Consider the following 14,779-nt stretch of genomic DNA (forward strand, 5'->3'; position numbering starts at 1 on the left):
GTTCGGGTGACCCTGCCGAGAAGATGCCTCTTCGGTGTCATCCTGAGGAACCTCCTCAATCTACCTCTGGATGGTTGGAGTTTGAGAACTCCGATCTTCGATCGGGTTCTCATCTCTGGACTCTCTACCAATAGAAGCCATGAAGAAGAGAAGCTCAAAGGCGAAAGCTCAAGAAAAGAGAAAAAAAGGAAGGAGATGGAGGAAACAACCTCAAAAGGAAGAGACTGACGACGATGGCAACGGAGAACCGACGACGGGCAACCGGTGCTGGAGGAGGAAACTCGCCTGCAATAGATCTGAGCTCTCTCTAGAAAGAAGGCGGGAGCAAGGGGACCTGAGGCGAAGATGTTGGAATCAGAAATGGGACTAAAGGGGCCAACCCCTATTTATAAATCCCCTTGACGGTCAGGATCAACGCCGAACATCACACCTTACTCGGAGATTTCGACATGTGGCAGTGATCATAGTCGACTATCTCGATGCCTGTTCGATGCACAACCGTTCAGATCTCGTCGAGTCAGTCGAATCTGCATGATCATGGGCTGGGCCAACGGACGACCTACATGCGGACGACTCTAGTATGCATGCTCATTATTACTCTGTCAGTCAATCTTCCGCCATCAATACAGAAAATCATCTCGATCGTGGCATTTTTTGCCACACAACCTGCGATGGGACGGCACTGCCGTATGTTTCGCGAGACGACAAAAGCGACGGTTTAGTCCACGAAGCGACAAGACAGACGAGTAGCAGTTGGCGAAAGCGACTTGGATCCAAGCAACGACGAACTCCCTTCGTTCGATTAAACTACGTAATTGGACTCGAGAGTTGGAGGGCAGGTGTTGGGGTAGATCCTTGTCACTCAACCGACTACCCCGCTTCTTCGTCTCCTAGCCGACTAAAGGAGCTACGCTGACTAGGCTCAACATGCCGCCTATGGCCGCTTACGATAAATGATGCTCGGCCCATGACCGACTATGTACTCGGATCGTAGCCGACTATGCCAGTCGATAGCGGGGTACCATCCCTCGGCGGTCTCACTCTCTCGACTCCCACAGCACGGGCCTCAGTCGAGTAGGTAAGCGCCAAACGTAGCCATCATGCCCTCCAGTCAGGCCACATCAGGTCACGTCACTGAGACGCCTTACCCTGGCCGGCTGGCTGCACATCGTGATGGGATGTTACGAGTCCATTAAATGCATCGATGGAGTTATTTATTACACCTTATGCACGGTAGCGTCCGTCGTCACTACCACGTGCGTCGAATAGAAGGCATGTCCGTCGTCGAAGCATTTAATAAGGTCCATGCGGCTGTCAGGACATGATTGACACGATCACCTATACACTTTGCTCCCTCTATAAATAGAGATAAGTGGGGACACTTTTAGGTATGTGAGGCTAATATAGAGCCAAAATTCTGCTGCTTTTTCCTCTTTATCGAGCCATCTCACTGACTTGAGCGTCGGAGGGTCCTCGCCGGAGCCACCTCTGGTGGGACTTCCTTTGCAGGTCATCATCTTCTCCGACGCCGAGCGGAGACCAGCGTCATCATTCACCGACAACCCTTGCTCTCATTCTAGACCTTGACAGTGTGCACCTTCTCCGGCGACGGCACATCATCTTCCGGTACCCCAGCCATAACGTGTCCAGGCACAGCACCTAGTCGGCTCCAGGCCGACAATACTAACTGGAGAAAGGCCGCAACAGATGGTGTTGACGAATAATAGTCTCACATCAGATATGTTAAGAACTCTTGTGGTGCTTTTATATTCTTGGGCCCTCCATCTAAATATCTGGGTTTTTAGATAGGATCTTAACATGGTATTAGAACCCACTTATCCTTCTTGTCTATCGAAATCTCTATGCTGCTACTTACTAATACACATGTCGCCCCTTGTTCCGAGCTCCATCCCTTCGGCTCTGCATGAGAGAGGGGGTGTTGAGGAATAATAGTCCCACATTAGATATGTTAAGAACTCTTGTGGTGATTATATACCCGAGTTTTTAGATAGGATCTGAATAGGATGGAAAATTGTTAAACTTAATGGAATGGATGAAATTAGTTTGGATGGAAGCGAGAATGAAGACTAAATGAGGGATGGTGGTAACTATGTTATTAAATATGAGCAAATTTTTTATTAATTGCCATCAAATCTTACTATTATTGTGTTATTGATGGATTGGGGAGAGAGGCAAGTGGAAATGGCGGGATTTAATGAGTTATAGAAATGAAAGGAAGGATAGAATCAGAATGATCACTTAATTATATCAACTCATCCTTCTGATAGATCAAGCCCTGTCTCAAGGGTATCATACTAAAATATCATGGAAAGACTCCATGCTTATGGAACATAATCCTAGACTATTTGGATCTTATATTGGAACATACCAGTGAGGGAACTTTGTATCAACCGAGGCACAACATGGGATATATGCGCTCTTGCTTTTTCTCAATGTGTCTTTCTATTTATTTGTCTTTCTCAAGTACTAACATGATACCTCGATTGAAAACTCTGAAATTGTACATGTGGTTTCTATCTTACACCAACAGCTGATAAAACTAGGCTTGATGATTTCTGCAAGCAACTAACATGTAAGGCTACAATACATTGAGAACATAGAATGTTTCAGGTTCCAAGACAAGGTCTTGTTGTGCTTAATAGGTTGTTTCAGTAAATACCCTTGCAAGTCTTGCCCAAACTAGTTATTGGTCGTCTCTTTTAAACTTTGAAAATTCCTAATCAGGTATGAGATATTCAAAAAATGGTTGGCTAGAATTATGAATTTCAACTTTGATTGTTGGTCCTCCCAATTTGTACACAAAGAAAGAAAAATGCAGAGAATATGTGATTCATAATTTCATGTGTGCTACATGGAAATTTGAAATTTTCAACTTATTTCTACAATTATCTTTCAACACATGGTTCAGAAATTAGGTCGCCCCACTTATTTTTAACTCAAAGTTTCTCATGCATTAAAAAAATTTTGAATTGAATGTTTTTATCAACTTATGTTTAAAAGAACCAAAATTTGTGTAAAAAAGCTCGTAATCTTTTTACAACAACACCATATCTTATTCTGACCTGCACTATACTCCACTTCAATTTTTGGTGCATCAATATCATTATATTCTTGCTGCTTTGGTACCATATGAACTCCATAAAAATTAATAGGATGCGATGAACTGAAGGTAAGGAAAATACTGTAGAATTCACCCAGTTGTACAAATAATACTGTTTAAAAGTCAATCTAGTTGTTCTAGTTAATAATAAATCAGCATTAAATCCTAAAATTTGCAACATCTATAAATTGGAAACTCTTGAGAGAACTTTTTGATAACTTTCAATCTCAATCGAGTTATTGAGAGGCTTATGCTTTGATGGAAGCTTTTAAGAATAGCTACAGCAGGGTACTACTTTGCCTCTTTAGTGTTTTATTAAAATAAATTAACAAGATTATTCAAAATCTCTTAGTAACCTCAATGGAATAAATTTAGTTAGTGAAATATATTAGACCTTTAGACTTTGTTCTTAATTAATAATCCTTCTTAATTTAGGCCTCACAGACAGCTTGGATGCTTGCCTGAATTATCCCCGGAATTAACCAAAAATAGACAATCAAGAAAGGGGTGTAAACAGTAGGGAGAATGGGCAATCCTGTAAAATGGGGATACTGCAAATTACCTTTCAAAATGGATTTGCAATTTCCATTTTTCCAGGATACTCTGACCAGAAGTGCCATGAATGGTTTTCCTTTTGTCTGAGCACTGCTATATCTCTCAGTTTGGTAAAATGGGTTTATCCATGGAATAAATTATCTGGGCAGTCAAGCAGGCGCTCCAAGTCCAGGTTACACCATGGCAGCAATATTACAGTTTCTTGATAACACTTGCATGCAGATGGCTAAAAGAGGGCATGATGATCTACCAGGAGAAGTTTATTAATGGTGCTGTGAATTTTCCATTTTATGGATCTAAACTGTTTTAACTCTCAAGAGCAGCTTATTGGTAGTCTACTAATTGACAGCTATTCAAATCCTCTTCTAGGTTTCCATGATGATGGTAGGATATGTCGGTTCAAGCACAAATGTTCATAATATTCCCGATGTACCGAGATACACAATTGTTTGTTCTTTGCAAAAGAATCTCTGATCTCTTGAGTACCTTTGGTTTCTTAACTAGGTTGACCATTGTGGTCAAGCTTTTCGCATAGCAACACTAAGGACTGAATGGATTGTCTATTTATATTCTTAGTATTAAACAAGGTTTTTATTTTTTTACTTGTTAAAGTTTTGTTCAACATTTTCCTATCTCCATTCTTCAAGAGTATACTAGTAACAAGTTTCTAATCACTTTATCTTGACCCTTTGGAAGGAGCTGGTAGACTGGGAGTACAGGAGCAAGCAAAGTGGAAAAATGCATGCTTGTGGTCATGATGCTCATGTGACAATGCTTCTAGGTGCTGCTAGGTTGCTTCAACATTGTGAAAACAAATTGAAGGTGCTGATGTAACTGATATTCCCTATAAGCTCCAAAAGTCGGTTCAATATAATAATGGTGTAATACCGTTGTAATTGCTTGACGCTTGCTTAGTTGCTGGAAATTTCTACCTAGGCTGTGGTACCCACTGTCTCTCCAAAATCTTCCCAAAATCTGGAAACTGTGCTTCCTTCCTAACTACTTCCTTGCTATGTCTTTTTAAAATTTTTGCTTCTCTGCACCTGCACTGACCCCCGCTTCTGCCTCCACTCCTTATTCTGGCAACTAAGATTTGATGGCATGCAGGGCTTGCATTTTTGCTCAGATTCTCATTTTGTTGTTGTTTAGCTGATTATTATTTATGTTGTTTCCTTTTTCCCCTTTTCTAAGGGAACTGTGAAGCTCATTTTCCAACCAGGAGAAGAGGGTCGAGCTGGTGCTTATCACATGTTGCAAGAGGGTGCTTTGGAGGATGTGCAGGCCATCTTTGGTATCCATGTTGAGCCTAGTCTTTCAACTGGAGCCATTGCATCAAGACCTGGACCTCTGCTTGCAGCATCTGGTCGTTTTACAGCAACAATTAAAGGAAAAGGTGGGCATGCAGCTTTCCCCCACACAACAATAGACCCAATTCTTCCTGCATCCTTTGCAATCCTCAGCCTTCAACAACTCGTATCTCGGGAATCAGATCCTCTTGAAAGTAGAGTAAGCCCTCTTTCTTCTGAGCTAATCATATTTGATATCTTTTCTGTTGAATATTCTTTGTTTTAACATGTAACTGTTAATGGCTCATTGTATTCATTGTGTGTAGTATTTAGAAGTCTTTTAGTGTTCTGCAAATCTTTTTGCAGTAGTATGTTGCATTCCTTTGATGAATAGAAAGCTATCATTGCCCAGGCATTTACAGCCTTTTCTTTGTGCATTCCATTATCATATAATGGAAAACCACCCAAGTGTTGCTTATGGTTGCGGGATATGGCCATTCCAATTCCCATTCCAATCATTCCAATTTTGATTATGGTTGCGAACCAAATGCACCCTTAGTGGTTGAATAGGGTTCTGAAAAAATTCCCTTCCCCTCTGGTTTTGATTAGTAGTATTCGAGGACCTCGGTGCAAAAGGACTGTCTGCAAGCAACCAACAGCATGGCCATAGGCAAAATCACAATTCCTTTTAGATGAAGAGGATGGATGGACCAGAGGTTCCAGAGGTAAGAAAGGCACACCTAACTCTGGTGCTCCTTGATGGTGACATTTTCACCATCATACCTTAGGGGAGGTTGATTTCTGGCTGTTCTTTGATGATGGTGTCCCAATGAGAAGTATGGTCAAGATCAAGATGGCACTCCATGGCGATTCTTAATATTGTTCAAGAGATCCACTGACTCCACCAAGATCTCTTATGGTGGTATGGTGCAGCATGCCAAGCTGCATGCTGCAGATTTGTCTGACCCTCATGGTCCAAACTGGGTAGAGAGCATTCTCACCTATCTAAACCCCTTTGGAGCAGATGAACTAGCCCCTTTGGAGCAAAATTGCATTGTTTTAGATGTGATGAGATTCACGACAAAAAACTCTAGTCCCAGAACTTTGTTAGGTGCCTTCGTTGTGGTTTCCTTGGCCATAGCCAGTGTAGGTGCAAGGCAACCTTGGACATGCCTATCTAGGACACTCTTGCTCGAGTGTAGCGAAGCATTGCCCGCGTCATCCTTGATGAGGGGATAAGGGACTGCTATGATTTCCTGGAGAACAAGGCCATCGTCTTGGTTATATGATTGAGATTAAAGGAGGTGGATTCACTTGACTCCTAGGCTAAGAGTGGGAGGGGAAATGGAATCGGAAGGCCAAGGAGCTGGTCTATGGATCCTTACTAGTCTAGTTCCCCAATCAAAGGCTTATCATCAAGACGATGGAGAGAGTCCCCATCAACTTTCCCCCTATCTTCAAGTTTCCCACTTAGGTGGAAGATCTGCACCAGCATCAAGCCAAGCTCATTCTTAAGGGAGTCTTGCTTGACTGCTGGAATTATGAATCCATCTTAGCCTTTTGTCAGAAATTTCTTTTTTTTTTTGGAATATATAGACAAGGGATGTGAGAAATGGAAGGAACTAAATAGGCATAGGGTCATCGCCTCTTGTTGCTTACCGGCCATCTTCCCCAGGGTCGTGGACCTGGTCGTGAGGACTTAAGATACATGGTGAGTGTGACCACTAGCAATGCCTTCCGACAGGGGGGTGGATTAGGTGCATTCTCCCCTAATTGGAGGATGATTATGACCTTCAAAATTTGAGATCAGACATCAGCTTTGATCGCTGGACGAAACCTCACCTGATGGAGGCGATCGGGTCCTACGGCAACCCAGGAGGTAATAAAGTCAAGCAGCCGATATTGGAGGGTGGTGTACACCAGTACAGTTCCCTTTGTCCAATGGAGTTGGAACCCAAAAGGCAACACTCTTCGGCAAGGAACTACAATCAAGGAAGAAGTCAGTGGCCTGGAAGCTAGTGACGAGTTTGGCCTGATTTGGTTTCTTGACTTAATAGGGTTAGATCAAACTGAAAATCGCTGTGCTTAGTGGTAACATCGACGAATGATTGGAAAAGGTTCCTGCCCTGAAGGGATCCTATGGTGCAGCTGAGCCTAGTTTGTCATGTTGTAGCCTAAGAAGAGGGGCCTAGGCGACCATTACCATCACAAGAGATAGAGGACAACATGGACTAGTTGGCCTAGGCTAGGCTTGGATTGTCCTATCCAAGGTTCTAGAAGGTAAGGAATGCCAACCTTTGGCAGGTTATAAATGCGTGGCTGCTGGATAAGGTGGGTGCTGAGTGAGTCTCGACTTTGCAATTGGCCAGGAATTATACAAAGACATGGGCCCTTGAGGAAGCATCCAAAGTGCCCATTCTCCATGGACTGTGGACCTCACGAATTCAACAGCCACAGCGAACTTGATGAATGAACCACCATCATCCATGGAAGTAGGCCCATCTACATTGGGGCCTCAGACTGCCTAATGATTGATCGGGCTACTTCCCTATTTTGGGGCCCTGCCTATGAGGTGGGATGTTTTGTCAGACCTTGGGAGTGGAAAAAGGGCTGTGCATCTATGATAGATTTATGTTTTTGCTTGTTTTTTGTTTAAACTTGTTTGGGAGTTAGTCTTGTTTGTTTTGCTATTTTTTGGGAGTTTGATGGCGGGACATTTGCATTGGCTTTGCCAGTGCCTTGTCTTGGATCATTGTGTTGTGGAAAGGGTCAACTTTGTAATGGGCTGTTTTCGCATAGTTGTGGTGATTACTTTGGCATGTGCTTCTAATATTTCTCTATGTCGAGAGTTCTGGTGGTAACTGGTATGTTTTTCTTTCCTTTCTCTATAGCATTGAAGATGATTGGCTCTGTTTTCACTATGGGGCATGTGGTGATACCGTCTCTAGATAGTCTTAAGTGTCGAGTCTTCCTACTTGCTTAGATGAGCTATCCATCATGGAATGTTAGGGGTTTAGGGAGCTCCACCACCGAGCTACCACTCAGAACTCCAACTGCCCAATCATATGCTCCAAGACACTAAATTGTTGAGCCTATCCCCATGGGTCTTTAAAAATCCTTGGCTGGAAGAATGGTGGATGAATGGGCCGAATTGCTAGCTTCTGGAGTGTCGGGAGGTATCCTACCAGGGTGGGATTTAGCTGTGCTAAAGACCTCAAGCACCACAGTCGGTTGTTTCTCTGTCATGGTGACCCTAGTTGCCACCTTATGATGCTGGCATCTGAATGAGGACCCTATCAGAAGATTTGCTAGTAAATTGTGGCAATTTTGATTTCATTTGAAGGATTGGCATTGGGAAAAAGAGGGAAATGTGAAAGAGCAATAGGGTTGTTAGGCCGTATGGATTCATAAATTGTTTGTCCTGGAGGAATCAAGGCCAATCATAGAGGAATAGAGATCGGCTAGGAAAAGAGTTTGGATTGCACTCTGTCAATTCATCAAGGCAGAAGAATCTTATTGACGGCAAAGATCTCAGGTGCGATGGCTTAAGGAGGGCAAAGGTAACATTGTATGAACCTTATAGCCCTAGATCGTGTTGAGAATGGTCATTTGAGTCCTAGATTCAGAATTACAAAGGACTTTCCACTCCCATTTCAATAATATCTTTGGATTCAGCCACACCCAGAAGCTCGTCCATTTGAGGAGCTTTATCCCCAACCAGTCTTCAAAATCTGGACCAGTCCTTTGAAGTTGCAGAGATCTGGAAGGCTGTATTCAAGCTAGGAGACAAAGCCCCAGGCCCGAACGGGTTCCCTTTCTCTTTCTATCAAACTTCTGGTCAGTAATTGAGAAGGACTTGATCTGATGCAGGCTATATCAGTAGATCCCTCGGGGCTTTAGTGCTTCAATTCCATCTCAATAGTCTTGATACCAAGGAGGGATCAACTAGGGGGGGCAACTATCATCCAATTAGTCTACTTACTGGAATGTATAAGATCTTCACCAAGATCCATACAAATAGGCTGGCATTGGTCATTAACTAGATGGTCGATGCCTTGACTACTATTCTGGCCAGAGCTGAAGAAAGAGAGCTGATTGTAGGTCTGGGACTAAGTGCTTTGTCCTCTTCCATTTGCTACCTTCATTATGCAGACATTATTCTGTTCCATCAGACAAGCTCAGACCAGATCATTGCATTGAAGTTGATATTCCTAGCTTTTTGTCTCTGCTTTAGTCCTCAAATCAACTTCAACAAATCCAAGGTGGCACACAGAAATGTTAGTAGTGAATCTGTGATGCAACTGACTGAAATTCCTGGATGCAGGATTGGCAGCATCACTCTCAGATACCTTTGGCTCCTTTTAGGCTTTTGCAGTCTTACTAAAAGCAATTGGCTTCCCCTGATTCATAAGGTGGAGTGTGGACTTTAAGGATAGAAGGTCAAATTGCTGCCAGCTAGTGGCAGGTTAATCCTCAGTGTGCTGGATGAGCATCCATCGGCTGCCTTAGTGGGTGGTGGACAAGTTTGAAGCAGACACAGCATCATTCTTTTGGAATTAGCCTGACCTTGGGCTAGGGATACACTGTATCAACTGGCAGGTGTATGCAAAAGCCGAGCGGGAGGTTTAGGGGTCCTAGATGTGATAAACTTTAACAAAGCACCATTATGCAAATGGTGGTGGAAAACACTGGGCCCTTGGAGGGGACTTTATAGAAGCTTAATACTGGCTGTATACACCCTGATCGATTTCCTAGGAACCTTCTTGCCATGCATCAAACACATGGATCATAGATGTGGAGAGATCTTGAATGTGTGAAAGATATATTTGTTGTGGGCTTGCACTTAGTGCTGGGTAATGGAAAGGATGTCTGTTTTTGGACTGACAGCTGTCTCTGAGGTCAGCTTGCGGTCTTCTCCCTTCATTGGCAGCAGCCTCTGTGGGTGTGAATGCACCTGTTGGCAATTACTAGGATGGACAAAGTTGGCATCTACATCTGCAACAATAGGTCATGGATGACATGGTGGCTGAGATCTGTTTGTTATACCAGCTGTTGGACTGCATTTTGTCCACCTGATGACATGACCACCTCCCTATGACATGGCAGACACCTGACATCATGACCTATTAGCTGAAGATATGTGGTTCGGACCGTATCACAGTATCGAAACAGCGTCACAGACATCGGCCTACGGCCGATGATGCACCGGAGATCGAAAGCTCGACGAGAACAATATCGTCGGGCACTAACCGATCCCACTCCATTCCGTCCCAATTTTCTGAGCACCATCCGCCAGTTCGGATGCCACCGAATCTCCCTGGTGTGTGGAATCCGCTAAATCAACATTCTGTTATGATAGCTCACTACTCTCCGAACATGGCTGGCTAGCGCCATAACAACCGCTGACACCACCACTGTGCCCCCTTGACGGCCACCTCTCCGGCTCTGATAGGCTCCAACAATCTGTCAGATTCCCTCCTATGAAATGGAGGGAAGGAAAAAAAGGGAAAGATTCGAACTCTCACTACCCTCTTCCTCTGTTCTCTCCTCTCTGAGATTCTGCTGACTTAGGCATTGGAGGGTCCGTCGGAGAACCCCCCACCTCCGATGTGTGAGGACTTCTTTTGCAGGTCATGGAGGCCTTGGTCAGCACTCGATCGCTCCAGCACGGCATGGAGAGTCTGAGCTATCCCGCCACATCGGCCAACCTCGAGGAGCAGCAACAAATTGGCGCTAGATAAAGGATCGCTTTGCCCCATTTTCTGAAGGAAGATGGGGAGAACTTGATCTTAGAACAACCTCACTATGTTGCGCCGACAATCATTGCTACATAACAATCCCAACGGGTGGAGCATTGGGGAGCAAACTCTCCGACGGTTTGTCACCATTTGTCTAGATCCGATCGCCACGCTAATGGAGCAAGTTTAGGCGCTCACGGCTGCTGTATAGCAGCTACAGCAGCACGGCATGGAAAGGAAGCTAGTTACCTCGACGGCGCCATTGCAGTGAAGCCGTTGGACCCACGCAGAGCAGTCTGAATAAGGATAGGGGCCCCTGGATGTAGTCCAGGCTTCACACCGATGGTCGTTGTTGGCTTGGTCGGCTTCGCACCGTTCGCCTCGATGCCCTTGAAGCTCTGAGGGATACGATCGACGGGATCAATCGTTGGAGCCCTCTAAGGGGGACTCCACTTTAAGTCTCTCCCCTCACTGGTGCCGCTCCCAACACGAGAACGAACTCGAGAGGAAGGTCTGAGAATTGGAACTCCGAATCGGCAAGTTCCAGGGAGCCAGTCGTCAGTAGAATGATGGTATCGGCTTCACAACCCGGCCCCCATTCTCCTGAGAAATTTTGAGTGAGCCGATCCTGAATTGGTTCAAAATGTTGACAGTCGAGCAGTACGATGGCACCACAGACCCGCTAGACCACTTGAGGGTTACAAAGCCCTCAGATGCTGCAAGGGGCGTCCGACGCTCTCCTTTACCAAGCCTTCCCAGTGATGCTTAGGAAAAGCGCAAGGGTCTGGTTCTCCAGCCTCCCACGTGGATCCATTCACTCCTTCGAGCAACTGGGAAGGCAATTCATGTTGCACTTCGGCAGCCAAAGGTTGTAGTCGAGGAGCAATGACAGCCTCTTCTCTATCGAGCAGGGAGAGGGCGAGTCGTTGAGGGATTACGTGGCATATTTTAATGCGGCCACATTGGAAGTTCGAGGCTTCAATGAGACGGTCGCGATGTTGGCGATGAAGTGCAGTCTCAATGACGAGTGCCTGATTTTCTCCCTAAACAAAAATTTTTTGAAGGATTACGTCGAACTCCTCGTTCGGGTATCAAAGTATGCACAGGTCAAAAAGGAAGAGGTACTTCGGCACAAAGGGAGGAAGAATGGTGACAATAAGAGGCCTCGCGACGATGATTGTGGATCCTCGAAAGGAGGGGGCAGCCATCCTCAGAAACAAAAGAGGGCAAAAAGCCCTCTGCATTGCTTCAACAACTACACTCTTCTCTCTGCCCTGCATGCCCAAATTCTTATGGAGATCGAACGAAAAAACATTATACGTTGGCCTCCAAAGCTGAGGGCACCTGTAGGCCAGAGAAACAAGAAGAAATACTATCACTTCCATCGAGATCACGACCACGACATCGAGGAGTGTTATCAGCTGAAAGATGCGATCAAGGAACTCATCCGCCAAGGCTACCTTGGAGGATATGTAAGTGATTGGCTGAAGAGCTACATCGGGCGCCAGCCAATGTTAACAATGACCACGGCAACCTCTCGATGGCTGGTGTCATCAATATGATCTCAGGTCTCGCTGAAGGCAGGGGGCAAGGGAGGAAGGGGTCGAAGGGTCCGAGCGGAAGAGATAACGGATCAATGAAGCAAACTCTTCCTCATTTGATGATGTCATTTCTTTTTCTGATGCCGATGTAATTGGAGTTCAAACTCATAATGACGCCGTCGTTATTTCAATGACGATAGCGAATTATGATGTAAAAAGAATTCTAGTTGATAATAGAAATTCAGTCGATATCTTATTTTACGATGTTTTCCAAAGAATGAAATTGCCTAAGGAATAACTCAAGCACATCAACATGCCGCTCGTCGGCTTCTCTGGCAATTCGGTATCCGTAGAAGGCAAGGTGGAATTGCTTATGACAGTGAGAAACTACCTCGACAGGCGATCGTGCTTCCCAACTTTCTCATTGTTCGAATATCCTCAGCATACAATGCAATCCTTAGGCGATCCGGACTTAATGCCTTGAGAGCCATTGTCTCATGACGATCTATATGAAAGGGAAGTTTTGTTGATGCATTCCTATTGAGAATGAAGAAGAGAGATCTTCTTTTGAACAGGAAAATTTGGTCATGTAGATCTTCTATTTCGTCGGAATTCGTTCGCCTATTCTTGCAGCGGGGGCGTTGCACAAAAGCAAACATTATCACCTTGTCATTAGAGCTGTCAACATGGGCTAGCCTGGCCCGGCCCATGTGGGCTGGAATTATGTGGGCCAGGCCGGGCTCGACCTACTTGTTAAAATGGGCCCGAAAAACCCAGCCCGGCCCGAGCCCATGTGGGCTATGGGTTAGGGCCGGCTAGCCCACGTGGCTGTGGGTTGGAGGATAGCCCTGATATTTTTGCATTGTTCTTTTTTCTGAATTCGGCAATTAACATCTTATGGTTTTTGCATTCATTCTTCTAGATTTATGTTCTCTAACTGATTACCATTTGAAACTCTCATATAGGCCTGGAATGAATGGTTGCGATTTCAGTGAGGAGGAAACAACAAAAGCTCCACATGTACCGTACCTGATTCCTGCCCTTAAGAGGTGCTAATTTGGAAGGCCATCATAATGTTGCTGCATTAAGCATTACTTTAACCAATGCTCTGCATCTCAAACAAAAATTTGAAAATAATATGCAAAGTCTGCCTGTTATTGGGAAGAGAAAAATTAGATGGAACCCAAGGATGCATCTAATGTACCTAATCGCTCAATTCAGTTTTCAAATCCGGTGAATAGGAACCTACAGACTTCTAACAGAAGTGGAAATTTGAATGATGTGAACCAGACTCCTTTAGAAACAAACTCGTCATATAAAGCATATTAATTAAAAGGTGCTGCATGTAAAAGCATATCAGTTAACAATGACAAGAACAATCCCTAGGCAGATCTCCTACACCATCCATAATGACAAGAACAATCCCTGCACAGATCTCCTACTTGAAACACCATCCACCATGACAAGAACTCTGCCATTAAAAATTCTAACAATTAACACAACCATCAGCCTTGGACAATCCACACTATGAAGAAAATTAAAACTCTATCATCCACAAGCTATTCCTCCACAAATTCATCTTCTTGAAGCACATTTGAATCCACTCTGGATGTCTCAAGGCCAGCACTGTTATCATCTTCATTTAAAATTCACAACCAATTAAAAATCAATTAAACAATCAATTCTAAAGATAAATTAATGAACAAAGATTGTAAAGTATATACAATAAATATACAAGAAATATTACCATCAGGATTTGGATCAAAGCCATGCAACCAATTTTGAGTGTAAATTAGAATTTGCACATTTCCAGGAAGGATAGAACTTTTATATTTGGTGAGAAAACGGCCACCAATACTAAAAGCAGATTTTGAAGCCACTGTAGTAACTGGAATGCTCAATACATCACGTGCCATGATAGAAAGAGTAGGAAATCGTTTAGCATTAGTCTTCCAATAATTGAGGACTTCCAAATCATCATAGTGGTCATAATCAAGTTTTGCTTCATCCAAATAAATATCCAATTCACACTTGCCAGTGTCAACAACATTTTCATTCTGAAACATTTTAGACTCTTGCAATATTTTAAACATATGGACAAAATATAAATGAAAGAAATAAGATATAATAATTAATATATAACTAGAAAAATTTACATTGAAGATTTTTGATCTCTTGTGGCTACTTCCACTTCCACTTCCACTCCCACTTCCACCTAGCCTATGCAAGATGGACTCATTGGATGATGGAGAAGCACTTGGTACATTGAAGTTGCTTGCATATTCTCCAAAAATCTTCTCCAACTTCTTCACATTTTTTACCTTCTCTTAGGAAGTTGAAGGGTCAAGGTTTGTATAACAAAATTTTAAGAAATCAAGTTTCATTCGTGGGTCAAGAATAGCTCTAAAAGCAAGCACCACACTATAATCCTTCCAATATTTTGTCAAACTTTCCTTTCATCCTAGTAGCCATCTTCCTTATTACCTCATCATCATTGCCCAAGTTCTCATTTAGCATACATTCAATTTTTCAAACTTG

General features: G+C 43.7%; 1 protein-coding gene across 2 annotated transcripts in view; it reads left to right on the forward strand.

The window, feature by feature from the left end:
• Positions 1-14,779, forward strand: part of LOC105061452 (IAA-amino acid hydrolase ILR1-like 3) — a 37,648-nt gene that overhangs the window by 10,105 nt on the left and 12,764 nt on the right. Inside the window, exons 2-3 of one of the 2 annotated variants that reach the window (XM_010945498.3) lie at positions 4,373-4,498; positions 4,868-5,182. In XM_010945498.3, the coding sequence (XP_010943800.1) occupies positions 4,373-4,498; positions 4,868-5,182 (441 nt within the window). The remainder of the gene's footprint in view (positions 1-4,372; positions 4,499-4,867; positions 5,183-14,779) is intronic. The other variant, XM_029260802.2, reaches the window with a different exon arrangement.

Source organism: Elaeis guineensis, chromosome 7, assembly GCF_000442705.2.
Source record: "Elaeis guineensis isolate ETL-2024a chromosome 7, EG11, whole genome shotgun sequence".
Lineage (NCBI taxonomy): Eukaryota > Viridiplantae > Streptophyta > Magnoliopsida > Arecales > Arecaceae > Elaeis > Elaeis guineensis.